General features: G+C 44.2%; 1 protein-coding gene across 1 annotated transcript in view; it reads right to left on the reverse strand.

Annotated features, from left to right (window-relative positions):
- LOC306699195 (PDZ domain-containing RING finger protein 4) overlaps positions 1 to 17,386 on the reverse strand; it is a gene marked incomplete at both ends in the record, with an annotated part of 45,586 nt that extends 28,200 nt beyond the window's left edge. Inside the window, one exon of the mRNA XM_079163726.1 lies at positions 17,318 to 17,386. Within this exon, the coding sequence (XP_079019852.1) occupies positions 17,318 to 17,386 (69 nt within the window). The remainder of the gene's footprint in view (positions 1 to 17,317) is intronic.
- Positions 17,387 to 20,735: the final 3,349 nt, after the last annotated feature.

The following is a 20,735-nucleotide window of genomic DNA, read 5'->3' on the forward strand; positions in this document are numbered from 1 at the left end:
AGCTGTACATAAGAAGTGGACTTAGTCACCATGCCATTTTTGAAACCAGGAGTGAAAAACACAGACCTCTGACTAAGACAGTTATAGGCAACCAAAACGTTACAAGTAACTTTCATGAACTGAAAACACACTGTGACAACTCCGTGACCGAACAACGCCGTGGTAGCGACATGTCACAAGATCGCCACGCCCTAAAGCAAACCCTGCTTTATCGTCTTTTTTACTCTAAATGGGACCATAATTCTGTATTGAAGAAAACTTGAAACTACTGATTGAGATCATAAACTCATGTTTACAATGTTTAATGAGTTAATAAATCACATAAGATGAAGGGTCATTTTCTCATAGACTTCTATACGATAAGACTCATCTTTGCAACTAGAGTCGCCGCCCCCTGCTGGCCATTAGAAAGAATGCAAGTGTAAGGCACTTTCGCATTGGCTTCACTTTTCAGACAAGGAGGTTTACGCCTGTTTGCAGACTTATACATATAACTGATGAAGGTTGAATGTGAAATGCTTATGTGTCAAGTTCTGGAAGTTTTGTTAAATTTTGCCCCTAGCTGTCTGGCAAAGATTTGGAGAACGTTTGCCGTTTATCATCGTCAATCCTATATCCAGAAAAAGTGGCGAGTCAGTTTCATGTTATTAAGCAAGTCTTTGCTTGGAGTTCTGGCTGTCTCACAAAGGTTTAGTTGAGATCCATATTATCAATGTGACTTCATCATGATGGACACATTATGATGATGGTTAAATATTGGCTGAGGAACAAAGCTTTTATACGTTGTCTTTGTATAACATTGTGTTGGCCCTGTGCCGGACTTGGCACAACATTTTATCTCCTGTTCTTCAGAGCCAAGCATCACATTTTGATTCCCATTAGTAAAATGTATTATAAAACACTCTAAGACAAGTGACAAGTGAAGACAGAAATTACCAAATAAAGCTTTGTCATGGAGTATTAAAATCAATGAAATGGCATTAGAGCTCTACAGGCCAACTGCTATACTTAAGATTTCATGACACAGTCCAGTGCTTCAAACAAAAGTCCCTACATCGCTGTCTAACAGCAGAGATCAAGTAACCTCTGATAGAAAAATGCAACAAACAATGTCAGCCATATTCTGAATGTAATGAAACACCTGTCAAAACATGTTTATATGACCTGAAGCTTTGCACAGTAAATGAGCTGTAACATTACCGTGCTCTTGATGGAGAATACATTAATGGAAAAGTAGTCCACCTGGCAATTTTAATGTATGCAAAAAAACAAGCAAACAAACCAATCTTGATTAACAACACCTGGCGCTGTTGTTGTTTGAAGGGTGCATCCAGGAATGACTGAAATGATTTACAGGCAATACACAGCAAAGTTCCTGATTAATGATGCTGCCATTGCTTGAAGTTACTCCAAAAGAAGAAGGAAAAAAAAATGTGTTGATGAACATATTGAGCTCGTGGAGGCACTCCAGAGCTGCACTTATTAGCCGGCACTTCAGTAATATTTTGACATTTCAAGGAGTGCACAGACGGCTGCAGTGCATCCACTGATTGTGCAAACGGATGGGAGATTGGGGGCGGTTGGTAATGTGGTAATGGTATGCATGTGTGGTGGTGGTGATGATGGGGGTAGTGGGGGTGTTCACACTGTCATGAGAACCATAAGTAGGCCACGTATGTGACGACTGGGCTGCGTGTTTGGTGTCCCCTGTTTCATAAGGCTCGGGCTCCTCCGCTTAATGGGTGTAATAAAGGATTGTTCATGGCAGCGTCCGCTCATTTATTCTCATTCCTGAGAGTGAGAGGGGACCGCTACAGCAATCAGCCACTACTCACTGGTTAATTCCAAGGCAGATTTATCGTCCGGCTGTGTAATGGATGCTCCGTGTGCACGAGCATGTGATTGTTTCTGTGTGTGTGCACGTACAAACTCATCCTACCTGTGCACAAAGTCTTTATTGTTTTACAAGGTTTTATCCCTGCCACTGCGAGGCCAAGATAAAATTTTAATCAGCTATTAAGTGCAATCACAGCCATGATTTGGATCCCAATGAAGCTTATACCCGGAGCCCACACCGGGGCCGTACAGGCTGCAGCGGGGCTGTCATCTGTCCTGGCTCAGAGACAAGAACAGGTCACTTGTGGCTGTGGTGGAGAGGAGAGACTCTCCTGCCACATAGAAATGACAGCTGCTCTGCCTCCACAGAACAGGGTGTTTGGTATGAGGGGTAATGAGGCCAGGAGAAAGATGTGAACACCGAAGGGGAAGTAGCAGCCTAACAAACAAATCCCGCTTTTCCCCTACAGGAACTTAACGTAAGTAATGTAACACGTAGCCATCTTCATGGGCTTTTATTTCCATTGTTCTCTGCACGCTTTGGCAAGACATTCCTGGAACTGAATCATGGCACTACTTGGAAGTTAATACTCCTATCTAGATTCCAGGTACAATTAGGCATTGCCAGCAAAGCAGTTCATTATAACTGGTCAAGCAAAATGTGCAATTAAGGAGAGCATCTGCAACAGCAAGAGAGCTATTTTATCAAAAGGGACAAGTTGAATATGGACTAATAATGACAACCAAGCGATGACAAGCATGTGGGAAGTGAAGGGAGCTGGAATCGGATCTGGTTTCTTTCTGTCTCCCCGTCTTTCCCCTATTGTCTAATTTCCTTATTTGTCTTCCACCACTAATAGCTGCCTGATTGTGGCACGTCCCTGCCAAATGCAAGGTGCAAGGACACGAAAGCTATTATTCATTAGATGGTAGTGCAGCATCCTCTTGACACTGTCACACTCATGCCTGCTCACTGCAGACTTCAAAACTCCACAATACGAGCTTTAGAAGTGAGCCACCGCGGCGGGGTGTAGCGCACCACTTTAGCTGAAGGGGAAGTTTTTCTTTTGTTCTCGTCTGCCGGACGGTATGTAGAGCTGGCGAGCGATTAGGTTCATTTATACCACGGCAGCCACTTGGCAAGGATCACCACTCCATGTGGAGCCAATGTAACACTAGAATGAGACCAAATGTCTCTCTCAATTGGAAGGCAGGGAGGGGGGTGGGTGTGTGTATTGGTGGAGGGCATCTGCTCAACATTTACCTAGTGTTTTATAATTAGATGAGCGCAACTGCTCGGGAGCAAAGCGTCTGTTCCACTGTGATTTTTCTGATAATAATTCTATGACTTGGAAACAGGCGGAGGAGGGCTGTCGATGGAGACAATTAGTGAAGCTAATAAAATATGAACCATATTGCAAGTGAAATTAAATCTGTGTTCAAAACATACAGACTGGTGCTGGGGTGGAAGTTGGTCATGACAAATGCTAATTGTTCCCAAGCAGCAGTAAGGCAACCTGTTAAAGCCCGCACACATCTGGCACTTTTGGTTTCCCATCTCTCTCTCTCTCTTCTGTTTTGCACATTTAATGCTCTGCCAAACACCAACATTTAGCACGGGAGGATAACAGCTCAGTGGGTGCAGAAATATGTCCATGTGAAGACAGCATGATGCTCAACAAAGAGCCTCCCCACCGGTTCATGGAAATACTTAAGTCACACAAAATGTATTTTTAGGAGAATCAGACCTTTCCGTCAGCAGACAGTTTGACTTGTTACTGCAGAAAAAGCACAGGTGTAGCTGTGACATTAATTAATAACGGCTCTGTCCAATTTAAGTGTGCCAGTAAATCATTCTAGAGAGTCCGCATGCACACCACCAGGGCCCTACAACTGGAACACCTGAATGTAGTGCGACCGTTATTCATGTTATCAATTACACCTGCGTTCAATGTATCAAAATGTCTGTTGAAAATTAGGTCAGCTGCACTGAATAGCACATGCTGTGTTGGTTTGAAATACAAATTTGCATTTTGTCTACAAAGATGCAATTGCGTCATAAAGCAACACCACAACCAACACAAAATGGCAAGAACTTTTTGTTTCCCATTTCTGCTTGTGAATGGATTAAACAAAGAAGATATGATGTGTGAACTGGTGAGTTGTTGGTCGGCAGATTTTTTACTTTTTACTTTGGATAAACCAGTCTTGCTGTTTTTTCCTGATTCCAGCCCGTATGCTAAGCTAAGCTAATCGTCTATGGTTTTTGCTTTATTGTTTGCATACAGAGTGGAATCTTAATTAACTTACTTTCCAAAATGTTTAACAATGCAGCTGATTTGCTGAACATGAGTATTCCATTTTTCGAAAAATATGTATAAAGAAAAGGTGTTTATTACTGCAAAGTACCTCCTCTTGTGGTCTATCTTTCAGCTAATGTCAATTTTTGTTTTTTATGATATAGGAGATACAAAAAAAAAGAACCGGATCTAATTGACTTTCAAATGAACCCACCTGTTCACCCAGCAGATACAGCATTCATTAATAAATATGCTGCTTAAACACATGCTACAGCCAGAATGTGTCACTTCACAGATGAGAGAGCTCTTATTCTCTCCCACCATCAACATTTAAAGTCACCTCAGGCATTATACATGAAGAGCACCGTTCATGATTTACCTGTTATAATCCTGCAGATGGATTTATCTTTAAATTGCCTGAACACCTGAACCCGTATGCCCGTCCTTCTAGTGGTTTGCATTTACAACCCAAGTGACCTCCCTTCTAAGCATAGACGTCCACTGTGTCCTGGATGCCATTGTGTAGTAATGTTAACCAAATTATACAGCCTGCTTTTTCTACAAAAATTTGTTTTGCCTTTTTATATGCCATCTGTATTTATATAATGTTTCCTATTGAGAGGGAGGAGGACTTGTCCTCTGTTGTAGGCTTCAGCCTTGAGTGGCCATTTTCTGGCATAAGAAGACCTATAAATCTCAGATTCACCTGGGGCCCTCGCTGAGGTTTGGGCTGTGGTCGTGTAGACTTGTCAGACAAAGACGGGGAGGAAAACGGAACTCCCTCAGTGGTGTGACTGCCAAATTCATTCCTGTACAAAGAACCCGCGAGTGTGATAGCTTTTCCCCAAGCATCCAGGATATTTCCAGACTGTATTGTTTCCTGAAATACAACTCTCTCCCCAGAGCAGCAAAATTTAGTGGAGAGCTGAAAGAGCATTATGTGATGCTTTTTGATGTGTGCGCGCGCACACACACAATACAGACACACAAACACAGAGAAGCATAATGGGAAGTGGAAGCTAGCTATCAGTTGGCTCCTCAGCCTTTTTCTTTTTTTTTAAACAGTGTCAGTTCCCTGATGAATCGCAGCCTTCAGGTAGAGGAAGCGTCCCATCGTGATCCCACCCCCTTCTCTCTCCATCGCAAAACATGTTCTGCAATTGATTAATTCACAAACAGTCTAAAATGCACTCAGTGTCTAAAAACAGACATTCCTGTATCGATTACCTCTGTGCTATTCCCTCAGGTTCCCTCAGTGCCAAAGGCACGCCCGACGCCTCTGAGGAAAACACTGTTTCCAAATCAAACTCACTTAAACTGCGGTTACTATAAAAATGATGGCGGTATCAGACCTTTTATGCAAACATACGCAGTGTATGCAACTTGCATAAATCACAGACCTTGTTTACGGTTAAATAAAGCATCATTTGCTGCTGAGTATGTTTGGCTGAAGCAAGCTTTGGGGCTCCACTGTGGTCCTTTGGCACTGATCAGTCACTGTCTGTTGTTTTTTTTAGGGAGCTCTCAGCGTGTCTGTGTGATGACAGCAGCCACTCCTTTTTCACATTTGACAAGCAATGGAGAGAAACTGACATGGAACGATGACACTCACAGTTGGTGACACGCCAATGACACTAATATACTACTCAGCGCTCCCCTGACATCATCCAGTCTCGTTTTTCTTGATCTGTGTCTCTCTCGCTCACATATCACCCCAGAGCAAAGCCGGATCGAGGCAAAGGAAGTCCGCATATCCACTTCGGCTCAGATACTGTACATTCATAAACAGTTTGTCAACAGTTAGTTTGGCTTTTGCCAAGTGACAGCCACAGTTTTGACTTTTGAAGAAAGAGTAAGTTATATATATATATATGTCAAAAATGTCTAAGTTCAAGTGCATTACATTTATTTAGGCTTGCACATCCAACCGCTTCTCTGCTACTTGTCCAGGCCGAGGTGGCTAGACATCCTTCTCTGCAGCCCCATCCTGTAGTTCATTCTGGGCTAACATGAAGTGTTACCCAAGCCAGATAGGATAAGTGCAGTAATCGCTCCAGCATGTTCTGGGTCTACCGGCTGTCTCCACCCAGATGGAGGTTCCAGACCAGTGCAAAAAAAATCACAACAGATGTTATACTAAACAACCTCAACCAGCACTGTGTTGTAAATGGACCCAGAGATACGCAAAACTCCTTCCCTTGGGACGGAATGTGAATCATGAATTGCAACTATATTTCATGGTGGAGGGCATATTAGCCCCATGTGATTAAGAACGATTCAAACTGTGATTTGACCAAGATAGAAAAGACTAACTTCACCCTAAGGCAGACTATTGATTGGAGCTCCCAGGTGGGTTGTCCTGAACCAGTGGACTATGTAATGGGTTCACCAGAGACACATTATAAAAAAATGTATACTGGTATGAAGTACGTTTTATAAATTATTCTGGCAGGTAAAAAATGTTCTTGGTAAGCAACTCCGTAAGAATGGAGACAGAATTGTATTGTTTGGGTGAAACCAATGCATTTTAAGACTTTGTGATGAAATGACAATGCCTTAAGTCAAAAGCAACACATTTTGAAGCTTTTTCAACTAAATCTCTCAGCACAACTTCACGTTGCCACTAAACAGGGGGCCGAATAAGGCAGGTGGCCCCCTCCTCAGTGTACCAGTCTGCCTGCTAGTGTTGAGGCTGTGAGGAAGGAGGTCTGACTGTGAGAGGATCTGGGTTGTGTGGGAGGTGCTGGGTTGACTGCAGCGCTGCAGGGGAGAAAACACCATTCCAACCTCACAAAGATTGCATCTTCTTTCTGCTGTGAACTTCTGCGAGCTGCTTTTTCACAACAATGTGTTGTCTTGTAAAAATATTTTATTTCTCTCACATGTTCATATTGATACATATAAAATGAAGCGTGCCTCAATTTAAAAAGACGGCACTTTCATTTTTGCATTCTTCTGCAACAAACATGATTTATCATATGGAGATTAGCATTTAACAAACTATGTGAAACACTTCTTGCAAATCAATTTAACCCAAAGACCTGCTTATTTCAAGTTCTAATGCAACTGGACTTTTGAATTGATTTTGCAATCCAATTGAATTACATTTACACCGAGATGTCAACTGAAACTCACCCTACATTGCGCCATTGATTCCATTTGAGAGAGGTTAGAGTTTTTAAAAAGCCATTGTGATGCTCTCATTGCAAACGCAGCTCATTAAAAGCGAGGCCTTTGGAACTGTGTCAGTGTGTCAGTGTGACGGCAGCGGCAATGATAAAGCCCCAGCTCAGCACGCCACTGTAGACTTAAAACACTCAGCCACATTGCAAACTGAGAACAGAAAACCCTCAAGCTGTATTTCCACAGCTATGGGCTTGTTGTCTGGATTTTGTGCTCTGGGCTAATAAAAGCTGATATGGATCCTCCTCGTGTTTTCTTAGGATTTGTCACTGCAGCGGCTGCATTCATGGAGCTTCTTATCGCTTTCCTCCCCAGAGCCTGGCTCTATGAGCTGGGGAGCACGGAGGTGTGAGTGTGTGTCACCTTTCCCATCAAACCGCTGTCAGGCCGGGCTTATCATGGGAGCTGCAGGGGGTGCCCGCTGACCTGTGGAGTGACACCCAGCATAGCTGCCCTCACCCGTGGGGGGGCTTTGTGTCACCCTGACACCCCCAGTGCCACCCCCCCCAACACACACACACACACACAGACTGATCTCCTGACCTGCTACAGAATCAGTCGCCCTCTCACACACAGACCTGTCAGAGACAATCCACACCTTGTGAGCCACCGCACAGGAGGTTATATATATAGCATAAAAGTAAGAGCAATGTGTAAAAAAAAAAGAAAAAACTGAAGGTTGTGTAAAAGACAGACAAAAGAGTGAAAAAGGGCCGTCACTGAGGGTAGCCACCACAAGAACTCAAGGCTTTGTCACCTCTTTTTATCGACTATAGATCACACAGGCAGCCCCGGTCCTGACACCATCCTATTTCTCCAAATGTCAGCGGTGATGTTGGAGCTGATATCTTGCGGCTGGCGGGGGGGACTGGACGGTGAACACATTGAATGGAACAGATAAGAGCAAGCCTGTGTATTCTGTCAGGTCCTCCCTCATTTCACAGCGAAAAGAGGACCTTGTTTTTATCACCATCCAGAAGCACCTGCAAAAATGCACATCTCTGACTCACACGTAAATGAAGACAATATATTGTATATTTTTTGATGAGGCCTTCTGCAGCTCAGCAGTTACTTATCCTGTAACAATGCTCACTGGTGTTGTATCCTGAAAATGAACACATTTGTTAGCACCTTCTGAAATAATGAGATTGAATGATTCTAAGCTCATTTTGATTAAAAACGAACTAAATCAGTTATAGTTCTCTTTCATTGTCTCTGCCAAAGAGTTACGTTGCAGTTTACATCTATGCATGTCCAAAATGTCATCACTTCATCATTGTATCCTATTAGATATGCGTGTGACAGTGAGCTTTGACCACCAAATTCTTCTTCAGTTCCTCCTTGACAAAAAAGACTAATATCTAACGCTGAGAGAGAAGGGAAAAAAATAAATTCCAAGAAAGTTGGCCTGCTGCATAGCAGTGGAAGACTTTTCCAATCCTAGCTATGTTGTGACACAAAGCAAAACAATAAAAACACAACTAATAGGATTCCAGTTTGTTAATTGGACATTTTTTTTTGGACACTTTTTCCAATAAGACCCTACTGACATAACCAGTGACAAGTGCACAGAAAAAGTACAAATACATACATCTCTCATGCAAAATTACACAAACTTTGATAGAAAATTGTGTGTTGTGTTGGACCCCATCACTCGTGTTTTCATAGCTTTAGGTATCGCTTCACAGTTGTTACGGTTCTCATGTCTGTTTCTAGCGGAATTGTCTTTCCCAGCATACAATCCCCACTAATTGGGAGGAAGAGGGAAGATGTGTTCTCGTGAATTGCAATAAATTAATGAGGGCCCTTCTGTCTGCTTAAACTTAGATAATCAGCTAAGAGGCACCCTGGATGCAGATGCACAACCCCCCGTGTGCGTCCCATAGCTCTTTGTTTTTCACCAATGTTTGTAGTGGAAAAGCACAAGCTGTCAGGTCTTTTCTCACTCTACTCATGAGAAACACACACACACACACACACACACACACACACTCTCTCAAACACAAAAGGACAGAAGTTGAGAGCAGAGTTTCCCATAAAAGCGACCACAGACACACATGCACACATAGCAATCACACTAAGATACAAACCAAGTTAGACAGGGACACAGATAGTCATGAGTGTACACACACACGTATCTATTCACACATGCATACTTGCACACACCAGTGATGTGTGTGTGTAAAGGGAATAACTAGCTGCTTTGAAATGCATTATGTCATGTTTTGAGTTATACAGAGGGCCACAAGTCATGGCTAATAATAATGGGGGCAGAAAAATATGGCTCCTTTGTCCTTTGTTTACCGGCAAAGGTACGGTAAAAAACTAAAAGAAGAGGACAGAAAATATTTTACACCCCCCCAGACACAGTAGCATGCTGTTTCCCAGCTTTTGAAACATGCACGCACACACACACACACACACACGCGCACACACACACACACACACACACCTGAGTCATCTTACGCCGGGTTCAATTCATTAAATAGACGCTGTGGTTCACCGTGGATTGGCATTGAGATACTCGGGCATGTAGTTCATTTTCTCCGTCGCTCCTCCAGTCTGATTGAAGTTGACGGCCTTTGATCCTGATTAGCATGTGAAAGTAAAACATGCCCTGAGACAAGGCTCGGTGTTACTCATGGACGACGCCGCGCTGATGTCATCCTCATCCGCTTAAGTGAGATTTACCCAAAGTGAGATTACTTTTATCCCAATGAATTAATGAGGTGATGGAAATTGTTAAAAAAAGGAAGGTGAATGAGTAGCTATAATGACCTCCAGGACTTTGTTTGCTTCTATAATTGGTTTCTTGTTTCTGTGCAGGTATATTAGACGATAACCTCCTATCACAGCCCTTGTCTGAACACCTTAGGACAGCAAACAAGCACTTCTACAGCCGACTCCCAGCAGCGATATGTTGGAGAAATTTGTTCTCTGATGAACAGCTTCAGTTCCCTCAGGTAAATGATGTGTCATGGTTTGTTTGTGCAGCTCTTACTTGGCGGTAGCTGCGAGTGAAATAAATCAGCACGGACGGAAGCACAGGAGATAAGACTAATTGTGAAGAGCTATGTCCATGTTGGGGTTGGAGAGGCGGAAGGAGACAAGGAGGCCTGGAGACTTGATTTGAGGGCTGAAAAGGTCAGCTGGGTTCTTATTGAGATAAGAAACAGATGAAAAGGAAAAGGTCAATTTATCATCTCCCTCCTAAATCCCTCCTGCTCCTCCTCGGTGAGATTTAGTGGACTGACTGATAAAACTTATTGACTTCATGTCTTGCGGCAAAAGTAGCATCATCTGTATCCGAGAAGTACAGTGCACATATCCAAGATGTGTGACCTGGATTTTTACTTCCTTCTAACTTTTTCTTATCCAACACAACATTGTGTTTTAAAAAATTAAATATATATATATGTACATATTTGCTATCCGTTATAGAGAAGCAGCCAAGCGATTGAATGTGTGATTCACACAAAATTAAACTTGTGAGAATCTCCAGTTACACAGCCAGTGTGAGGTTGTGGTTACGCAACACTGTCTGCAGAGTCTTCAACCTGATAAGTATGAGAATAGCATTAGAAGCTGAGAGGGGAGCTATAGAGCGAGGACGTAAATACTAACCCTTTGTAAACAGCCCGAGTAGAAAAAAATCATCTCAGCATATTTATATCTCAATTTCAGAGGCAGGGGAACCCCGGGACAGACCGCGGTGGAGCTCGCAGACATCCATTTGTGTTGTAATCAAACATGGTTGGCGGACAAATCAGGCTTATGGCTAGAAGCTGCAGGATGAAGCGAAGAAAGAGCACCGGAACCTGATGATGGGTAATGGGGCTGACTCAGAAATATGGTTCTTTATATTAGCAAGGCATGAAAAGGATTTGTGGCTGTATGCATCCGTCCATCTGGCTGCCTATGCACCTGAAGAGAGCTTGAAAAACATGGACCTTTGTATTGCATGGGAATTGCAAAAGCGGCCCTGAAAGGTCAGATTATATTTGGGGCTAATCTTCCCCAGGTGGACACAAGATCAATCAAGCGGCACGTCCCCCCCGCCCCCCCCCCTCCTCTTTCTTCACTCCTATCAGTTTTAATGGTTAAGGGACATCCTTCAAAAAACCATAATGGAAAAATAAGATGGATGGGAGCATTTGTAGCTAACTGTCTGGAGATAGTGCTGAAGATGTGGTGGGGGATGAGAGCAAGGTTCGACAGCATTAATGTGCCATCAAAGCCATCACAGGCACAGGTATGCTCATAGAGGTGAAGTGGAAGGGCTGCTGGTTCCAGAAGTGTTATCTGCAGTAGATTCCAATTTCAAAATAGGCCTTTAACTAACACTTTTTCATTATTAATTGATCTGACAGCTTTTCAGAAAATAGTGAAAAGTGCCCCTCGCTAATTCCTAAAGCACAGAGATACCCGGAAATGTCTAAAATGACCAACAAACAGCCTTAATTGGCTTGATGATTTGACCGTTTCTCATAAAAATACTCGTTTTATATACCTTTAGTAATAATACCTTATAATGTACGGCACCTTTAATGCAAAGATGCAACTCAAAGTGCTTCTTAAAACAGGATAAAACAGCAGCAAACAAAAACGACGATGGGGTCCAAAATGCTTCCTTGAGGAACCCCATAATTACTATCAACACAAAATCACCTGACTTTCTTGATTGATTCAACAGCGAGAGCTCCTCGACCGTTCCAGCTTTGGGAATGCTCTAACTGTAAGTCAACTTACATTGTCTGAGCAGAGAATGAACTATTATTGTCGGAGCCCTAGACGTTCAAGATTACTCCTCTCCCACATTACAGCTCTTTAGACTAAATGCAAAACTAATGCCCCCGCTCACACAGATAACACAAATATAAACTCTGGCTGCTGGCTTTTGTATGTGATGACCCATGCAGCCCGGTGAAGCTTGACAACCCTGTTCTCAGAACGCCTGGCTCTTGTGATAGCTGCTCAACCTTTTATTGAATGCATATTCATTACACACATGGCCGGTGGTGTCGCAGAAGCAGCAGCAAGTCAGATGTGTCCTCCTTAGACCTTCTCCGGTCCACAGGTTTCACATGTGGTGCCACCACACAGAAGAGCATATCCACCCCCGCTGCCGGACCGGACTCCAGGGAACCGGGCTTCACCCAAAAGAACAAATGAATTTCAGATTTACTTCACTTCACTTCACGTCTGTCTGTCTGTCTGTCCCGTCCCGTCAACCTGGTGACACTGCTCAACATGACATCCCTAAAATTCTGAGATTCCATTACAGTGCACTAATGGGCGCTGTCACACTCTAACATTAATAAACACAGCTTTCTGGTTTTATAGTTAGAATATTTACCAAGACAGTGTTTTTGTTTCCTGTAGAGAGATGCGTGTGTGTGTGTGTGTGTGTGTGTGTGTGTGTGTGTGTGTGTGTCTCACATGCTCATTCATATGCATCAGCAAGTTATCAGAGACCGCTGTGCCTCATTGAGCTGGAAAGCAGCTTTCCATTTATTTCTCAAATGCAGCGGAGAGTGACTCTGGTCCTGTTTAATACAACTTATAAAACTGGCCGTGGTGCTTTCAAAACTTAGCAACAAAAAAGAAAGCCAGGATCATTGGACAATTACTAAACAGGATCATGACATGTAGAGGGTCTGTGCTCAATGTATCACACAGCAACATTAAGAGTGGCTGGCTGCTACTGTTACCAAGTGGTGGCTCATCATCAGCGCTACCCGCTGACACCTAGAGGAGTCTTTTCAGCCCATTCTCATTCCCAGGGCGTCAAATAAGAGGCTCCGTCACGCCCCTCGGCATCTGATACCGGCGCACAAGGCAACCGCTATCGTCTCTATGAGACTCACCGGGCTTTGAAGTTACTACATTCTAAACCCATCGCCTCATTATTAGACGCTCAGAGGAAATGCTCCTGGAGCGTGACACAAATGGTCACATATGCGATCAGTATGCAAGTTGAAATTTCATGTTTTTCGCATTCATGCGAGTGCTTGATAATCATTATCGTTGGTGCCCCTGTCGGAGCAGAGACAATAGCTCCTGTCTACCCCCCCCCCCCCCTTGCTCACACTCGTCACAGCCCCGTGCTTACGGGACAGCATTTATACATGCGGAGCAGAAATTCTGCCACGTCTCCTCCTCCGACCAGGAGCACAGCTTCGCCTCGCTGCTCTGCCGGTCTCCGCTGGGAGCCAACAACGACAACACTGCTGGAGGCCCAGGTTGAATTGCTGGGCCCTCTGGGGGGACGGAGAACCTGAACCAGGACTGATTGGGGAAGACTGTGTGACCTGTTACAGTAAAATGAGGGGTTTTCTAAAGGGTGTTCAGAAACACTACCACTTTCGTCCACAGGGACCACCAAAATCCACACAAAATGAAAGTTCCTTGTAGTGGCTTTAAGTAAAAGACTGTAAGTATATAATCACGACAAAGTACTACATTATCATAGATTATTATTATTATTGATGCAGAAACATGCAATGCAATGTAATGTTGTAGCGGGCAGCAATAATTGTAATCATTTATATACTGTTGGGTGGCTTCATCTACTGTTGCAATGCATTGTAAAAAGTACAATATTTCACTCTGAAATGTAGTTGAGTACAAAAGTAGCATCAAAATTGTACTTTAGTACAGTTCTTTTTAAAGTTCCACCATTGATTAATACCAAAAGGGAGCAACCCAATCATGTGCTGGTGCGACAAATTGAGAAAAGGGAAAGTTAGTCCGCCACCCCCGAGTAGATGACGAGCGTCTGTATGTGACGAGTCAGAACGAGCTGGTCTTTTTGAGTCCCTTTGTTTTGATTGCAACCCTATTTGCAAAAAAAGGCTTTTGTCAAAAGACAATGCGGACCATTAATGCAGAAACACACTTGCACACTGCAGAAATCTCATACGACCCACATAACTCTGAGCTACGCTGCGTTGCTCCGCTCATCAACATCTGCCATCCTGCTAATTAGCCCCCCAAAAAAAGCCACACATCACTGGGTTTCAGCGGTGCACAGACAATGTGTGACACTCACGAGGGGAGCTCACGGACACAATGGGAATAACAAAGCTCTGCCAGATCACAGAGCGGATCTACTACAGCATGCTATTGTCTGCAAAAATGGCCCGAGCAGCAGCCTGGTTTATAATGCAAGCAATACGAGTCTGGTTGACCGAAGCGTGAGAGCCGCTGGATCTCAAGTGAATAGGTTCAACAAGGTTTCGTCCTTGTTGACCAAAAATGAGAAAAACCTTCCAACTTCTTCTCCTCCACACAGTGACCAATCATTGGAAGGTTAAGTGGAGTGGAATCCAGCAGAGAGCAGGCTGGAGCAAAAGGTTTAAACAAAAGGTAATCACAGAGATCAGAGGAATCAAAAAAAGAGAAAGAATGACAAAAAAAAAAATCATGCACAAGGGATGATCAGTCGTAGATATAACAATAAGAAAGTGGGAGTTGGGGTGGGAAAAAAGTACAAAGCTATGGGAAGATTCCTGTGTCCAGGCAAGAAAGCTGATACAATAAATAAAAAATGTCAGCCCTGTGAGATAGCTTCGCAGGCCAGCTGAGAAAGGTGAGCACATTTCCATGCAGTACACTCGGAGCCGTGAGAACAGAGAGAATGTGGGAATGGAGAGAGACTGAGGGAGCCAGCTAGTCATAAATCTCCCACAGCTAGTAGGGTCAGGCAGACGGAGAGAGTGTCAAAATTGTTCCTGAGTGTGAAGGGAAGGGGAGGAAGATGGCTAACCAACCACTGTGAATGACTCCGGCTCCTCGAATCAACCTGCTGCAAGGCCGGTCAGTCACGCTGTGACACCAGGAAACCACTTCTACCTCATTTGCATACACACATTCAGCAACTCTGCATAATCAAAGAGTAGAGTGCCGAGTGCGTGTGTGTGTGTGTGTGTATCTATGTCTAGGTGAGTGTGTGTTTTTGATCAGCAGACAGGCGGGAGAAAAAAGATTGAGCAAGGACGGGAAAAAAAACAGAGAGGGTGAGAGCTGAGCAAGCCGGACAGATGAGACAATATGTAGGAAAGAGGATTAGGATGCCGGCGGTGTGAGCGCGGCTTCCTGCTGTCACAACACACTTCTCCTGACCACAAAGACATGGCGACACACTTTTATAGCTGCAGGGAGAGCTCTGCTCCCTGGAGAAGATTCTTCTCCCTGTCTGTCTTCCGTCCCTGTTCATTTCTGCCAGTTGTGTTGCTGTTTTTAATGCGTTTGCTGTGCTGTTGCCGAGTGGTGTACTGCTTGTTTTGTTGTCTCTGCGGACACGTGTGAGCGTGTGCACGAATATGAGAGTGAGAGGAGGAGGTGGTTTGTCTGTGATGTACGTGTTGTATTTCTATTGATAAAACAGCATTTCAAACCAAAAAGTCTACTTAATTACTTCCCTTCCTCCCTCTTTCGTCTTCTCCCGGCATTGGTGGGATTTCACCTTTGCTCCTTTCCTTAATTTCCCTTTTCCCTAGCACTTTCTTTAACAACTGTATCTTTAACGGCTCACTCTCTATTCCCATCCCAGTCTTTATCTTCCATGCTCTATATCCTTCCTGCCTTACCTCCCACAGCGGTGATCAGAAAGTAGGTGCTGATATTGCAGCTCCCGCCTGAACCGGCTCAGTATATCAGTGGGTGGAGAGACATGCCAGAGAGCCTCCTGTCAACAGTGAGTGTGCCCTGGAGACTGGCCCACTTGGCGGACACTGAGCCCCCCCCCCCCCCCCAGCTAAACCATGAGAAAAAGGAGTCAACGCTATTTCTTAACAACTGGTGCGGAGAGAGCCACAAAGCCAAGATAAGCACCAAGACAGCACTATTTTTATGGTCCTCCTGAGGAGAGGCAGGCACTTCGGTGGCTACCTATTCATCCTGCATGGTCCCTGGACAATGCTGTCTGTCTGCTAATATTAAACAGACCATTAGTGAATGCAACCTTCTTCACTGCTGATCTAGGGAGCTTGCAGCACGGCGTTCTCCGGGCCATTCATGCAGCTCTAAATCTGATGGACAATGTCCAGCGGCAGAATTTGGCAGAGTCTCAAGTTGCACACGAGGTGAACGCTACAGGCAGTGGTTAACCCAAGCTAGTTTACCTCCCCCTCTTCATCTTATCCCGTCTTTTCACAAGGGTAAAGAGACACATTTCACGTCTAATTAATGCACAGGATGGTTGTATAAAACGGCTAATGAGGCTGTGATCACAGTGGCGTGAAGGCAGGCGCTACTGGAAAGGAGGGTGAGCACTACCTCACTTCCAGGAGACACTAAGCTTCACAATTATTAGCCTATCACAGGAAGGGGGCTGAAGGGAGAGAGTGGAGGTGGTGAGGCGAATGCTTGTTTATCTGCTTACCCACAACCCGAGATATTGCCCTCTGCCTATCCATCTGCCTCTCAGCAAAAATGCAGAATTATTCTGCAGACGTCAAACAAATCATGAACGATTCTGAAAATGTAAAGAGTTGCATAAATGCATAATGTGTTTGAGAGACGAGATCAAGACCAATAAGACCAAGTGTTCTCAGAGAAGTTAAAACAAATCTGCTGACACAACACTGACCCGTCTCACAGTGACACCAGAAGTGCCGAAAGAAAACTTTGAATGGAACTATGTTCAATGAGAAATTCTGTTGAGGACTCTAAAAGTTGGCAAAAATACATCATGTGAAATATTTCCTGTACTAGGGTATGACTGATAAATGGACTGAACACTACCTACTCTCTAAGCAAGTGCTTAGAAACACATCTGTTGGTGAGCAAAAAGCATCTTCCTCCATAATGCTGCCTCACTTTCATTTGAAGTATTTATCCCCAAAACACTCGCTACGAGGCACCTCTTTCCAAAAACAAGCAGCAGCAGCAGCAGCAGCAGCCTAGAACTGCTCTCAGCACAGCTCGCATAATGAACCACATACAACACACACACACACAACATCGATGCCAGAGTCGGCCGTGCCTCCGCTCACCTGTGCAATCTCATACAGCAGCTTGTAGTGTTCCTCTCGCTTCTGTAAAGTGCACAGATTGCAGCCCATTATAGTCGTCGTGGAAACGCCAGGCGTCCAATTCTCCCCGAGTAGTGGTGGTACGGACACAGGGGGTCACCCTCCACACCGGAGCGCTGGTTCTCATCAGTCACTCCTTAAGCAAGCATCTCTTTCAGCCATCCCATTCACACACGCAAAGCGGACAGAAACAAACCCCAGCTCAAAAAGGAACAGAGAGCTCCAGCTGAGTCTGACAGACGAGGGTTCAGATGTGAACAGTGTGGCAGCCGCTTCAGCAGTGGTACAAGTAGCAGCATCAGCCGGCGTGTCTCCTCTCTCCCGCTCCCTCTATTTCACAGACTCAAGCACACACACACACACACACACACACACACACACACATGCACACACTCGCACGCCGGAGTTGTGACTCTCGCTCGCTGAGACACTCCCCCCTTTTGCCTCCTCGGTGTGGGCTCGCATGACGACGCTGATACCAGCTCATGAATAATGAGGGTAGAGCACTGTGATATTCATGGGGGGAGGCGGGAGCAGGGGAGGGCACCGACTGAAGAGGGAGGAGTGAGTGAGAGCAGGAGCGCTGGTTCATTAAAACTGAGGCACAGTTATACAATAAGCTCCTTTGTGTGCGCAGCTCCCGTGAGGAGCATAGACGGGGCCGACTGTGCCGAGACGATAGACACGCACACATACACACTGTGGGCAGAGGAGGTTTTCTAAGGTTTATGGGTAATCTACCTGCATCTGAGATTATTCGTTGTATTTATCTGCTTCATGAGTTGAGGATGTGTTGTGTTTATTTCTGAAGGAAATAAAGATCCACACCGGTTAAGGAGAGCAGTGAATACCGTCACAGCTAGGGCTGCATGATAAAAATATGTGGTCACTGATGATGATCGCGATAAAGATATAACTTCATGTTAAAGTGTTCAAGATGTTGAAGTGTACTCAGTTCTGCCTTTCTGCTGCTTTCAGTATACTGCCAAAATAATCTATTTTTATTGAACATTGAACTGAACACAAAAGGCACCCATAAAAAAAAAGGTTGTTACATTTGGAAGTGCAGTTTTCTACTGACACTCTCTTTCTACTAACTCGAAAAAAAACCTGAGTGCAAAATCACCACTCTTTTGTGCACTTCGATGACAATATATAGTGCAGCCCTAATCACAGCTCACAGGCATTTGACAAGCAAAGCAAAGTTGACAGTTGTTGGCTTCCCAAATGTGAGGATTTGCTGTGTTCGTCTGCTTTATATCACTTTGGACTGTAGGTCAGAAATTGCAAGAAAACAGATCACTCAATAATGAAATAAACATTAGTTTTGACCTTATGTGGGTTCCTCATTTGTGAGATGAAACTGGAAAAGTCGATTAATAGTTCAACATAAAATAATCAACTATTTTGATGATTGTTTAATTGGTTAGGTATTTTTTCTTTAGCAAAAATGTTTATTTCGTCATGATTTTGCTGCTTTTCGTGTGATTTGTATGATGATAAACCTAATATCTTTCATCTTGAAATGTTGGTTGGATAAACAATCTAATGACATCATCTTGGGCCTTTTTTATACTATTTTTCATATATTTTATAGACCAAACGACCAAACCGATCGTTTAATTAAGAAAATAATCTGCAGATTCATTTTATAATGTTACAATGAAGAGATGTGAGCGTCGGCATCATAAATCATCACAATGAAATGCAAAGTATTTCAGGCGTGCTAACACTTAATGGACCTCAACGTTGCAGTGCCAAACTATCTTACAAGAGAAATATGAATTGACACAGACCTGCGTGATATAAGAGGAAACAATCTATTGCATATTTATAAGGGAGTAGGCACTACAGGTGTCACTGATAACGGGAGTCATCACAGCAAATTGCCAATCAGCAAAGCCAGAGACTTCAGAGACAATACCTCAACCACTGCTTTCCCTCAAACTGCGATAATTGTAGAACAATAGACCTTGACTATTGTCTCCACCAAAGAACCCCCCGTTCGCTAGCAGGAAGTTTCACTAACGAGCAATAATTATTAACAAATTGGCCTCAGAGCCAACAGTGGGGGCTCGCTGTGCAGAATACAGCTAAGACTAGATGAGCGCTCATCAGCTGGCTACTGGGCATCCCACCCAGGGGGGACTCCGTAATCCGATTTTCTGGGCTTTAATTTTGCTCCACTGCCTGGAGGCAAGCCAAACACACACACGTTCATCATACAGCACACCATTATGGTTAATACCTTCCACCATCCTCCCTCTTCGTCTGCGCCACCCAAACCGTCCCCGCTACCGTCCGCTCCTCATCCTGAAGAAGCCACAACGAGTGTGTTTCCTGCAGTTGCCAGGCAATATCCAATCCACGAAGTGCTGTTCACTAAAGTGTCAATTTGACATCAAAGGGTCTTGTTGGGAGACTAGGGATGCGGGGACAGAATATTGCATTTGATGAACAGGGGTGCCGTGTTTGCTTGCGGTACAATGGACTGGGAAAGAAATGTGACTCAGAGGCAGTCGTCTGAAATTGTATATTGAGGACTGAAAGCTATGAAGTGCTTGTGAGCGAGAAGGACTACTTGTCTAGTTTGTCTATAGTCAGCACCGATGGAAAATGTGAAACCATCAAGGGTCAAATACAATGTCCTCCCTGCATAGAAAGACAAATATTAGACCCAGAATGTGCTGACGGTATCCGACATTAGCACACGTAAAGAAGTGTACTCAGCGTTCAGGTCTGGATGAACATCACTCTGTGATGTTGGCTCTCGCTGACCCCTTAAGGTTAAGATGCTCATCGGTCACCTAAATGGTCTTTCTCGTCATCTGTACAGCGAGACCGATACAGTAGCTTCTGCCTGCGGTCAAGCAGCAGCTCTCGATGGGACATGCAGAGTGAAGGATGCTCTTTGAAGAGTGCATTAAGACTGATTAAAGCTCTCCCGAGGTTGCTTTACGGCCGAGAGTTTTACATTGTGACGGGGTGAATTTACCTGAGACTGCATTTCCAACGCAACCCGAGGGCAGGATTGGCACATTATAGATACATTTAGTGAAACCATTTACTTTCGGACAAGGTGAAGCAGTATTGGATGTGCGATTTGTCTTTTTGCCTGTCCCTGGTAGACCGTTTTAGTGGCAGTATGAGAAACTTACTCAATACATTTTATTGTTTAACATTTATATGGAAAATGAAGGGAGCTATTGTGTGTTAAGCCTGTACATTATGAGATGACCACTGATTCCGTCTCCCTCTCATGTCCTTTCCACTTCCTCGCTGTCCTTTCCTACTGTCCAGCGGTCGTTTATCATCCAGTCTGCCCTTTGCCTGCTCGGGTAGAAACAGGCCCTCAATCGTGTTCATTCTCTCAGTTAAT

Source organism: Pholis gunnellus (genome assembly GCF_910591455.1).
Source record: "Pholis gunnellus genome assembly, chromosome: 7".
In the NCBI taxonomy this organism is placed as follows: domain Eukaryota; kingdom Metazoa; phylum Chordata; class Actinopteri; order Perciformes; family Pholidae; genus Pholis; species Pholis gunnellus.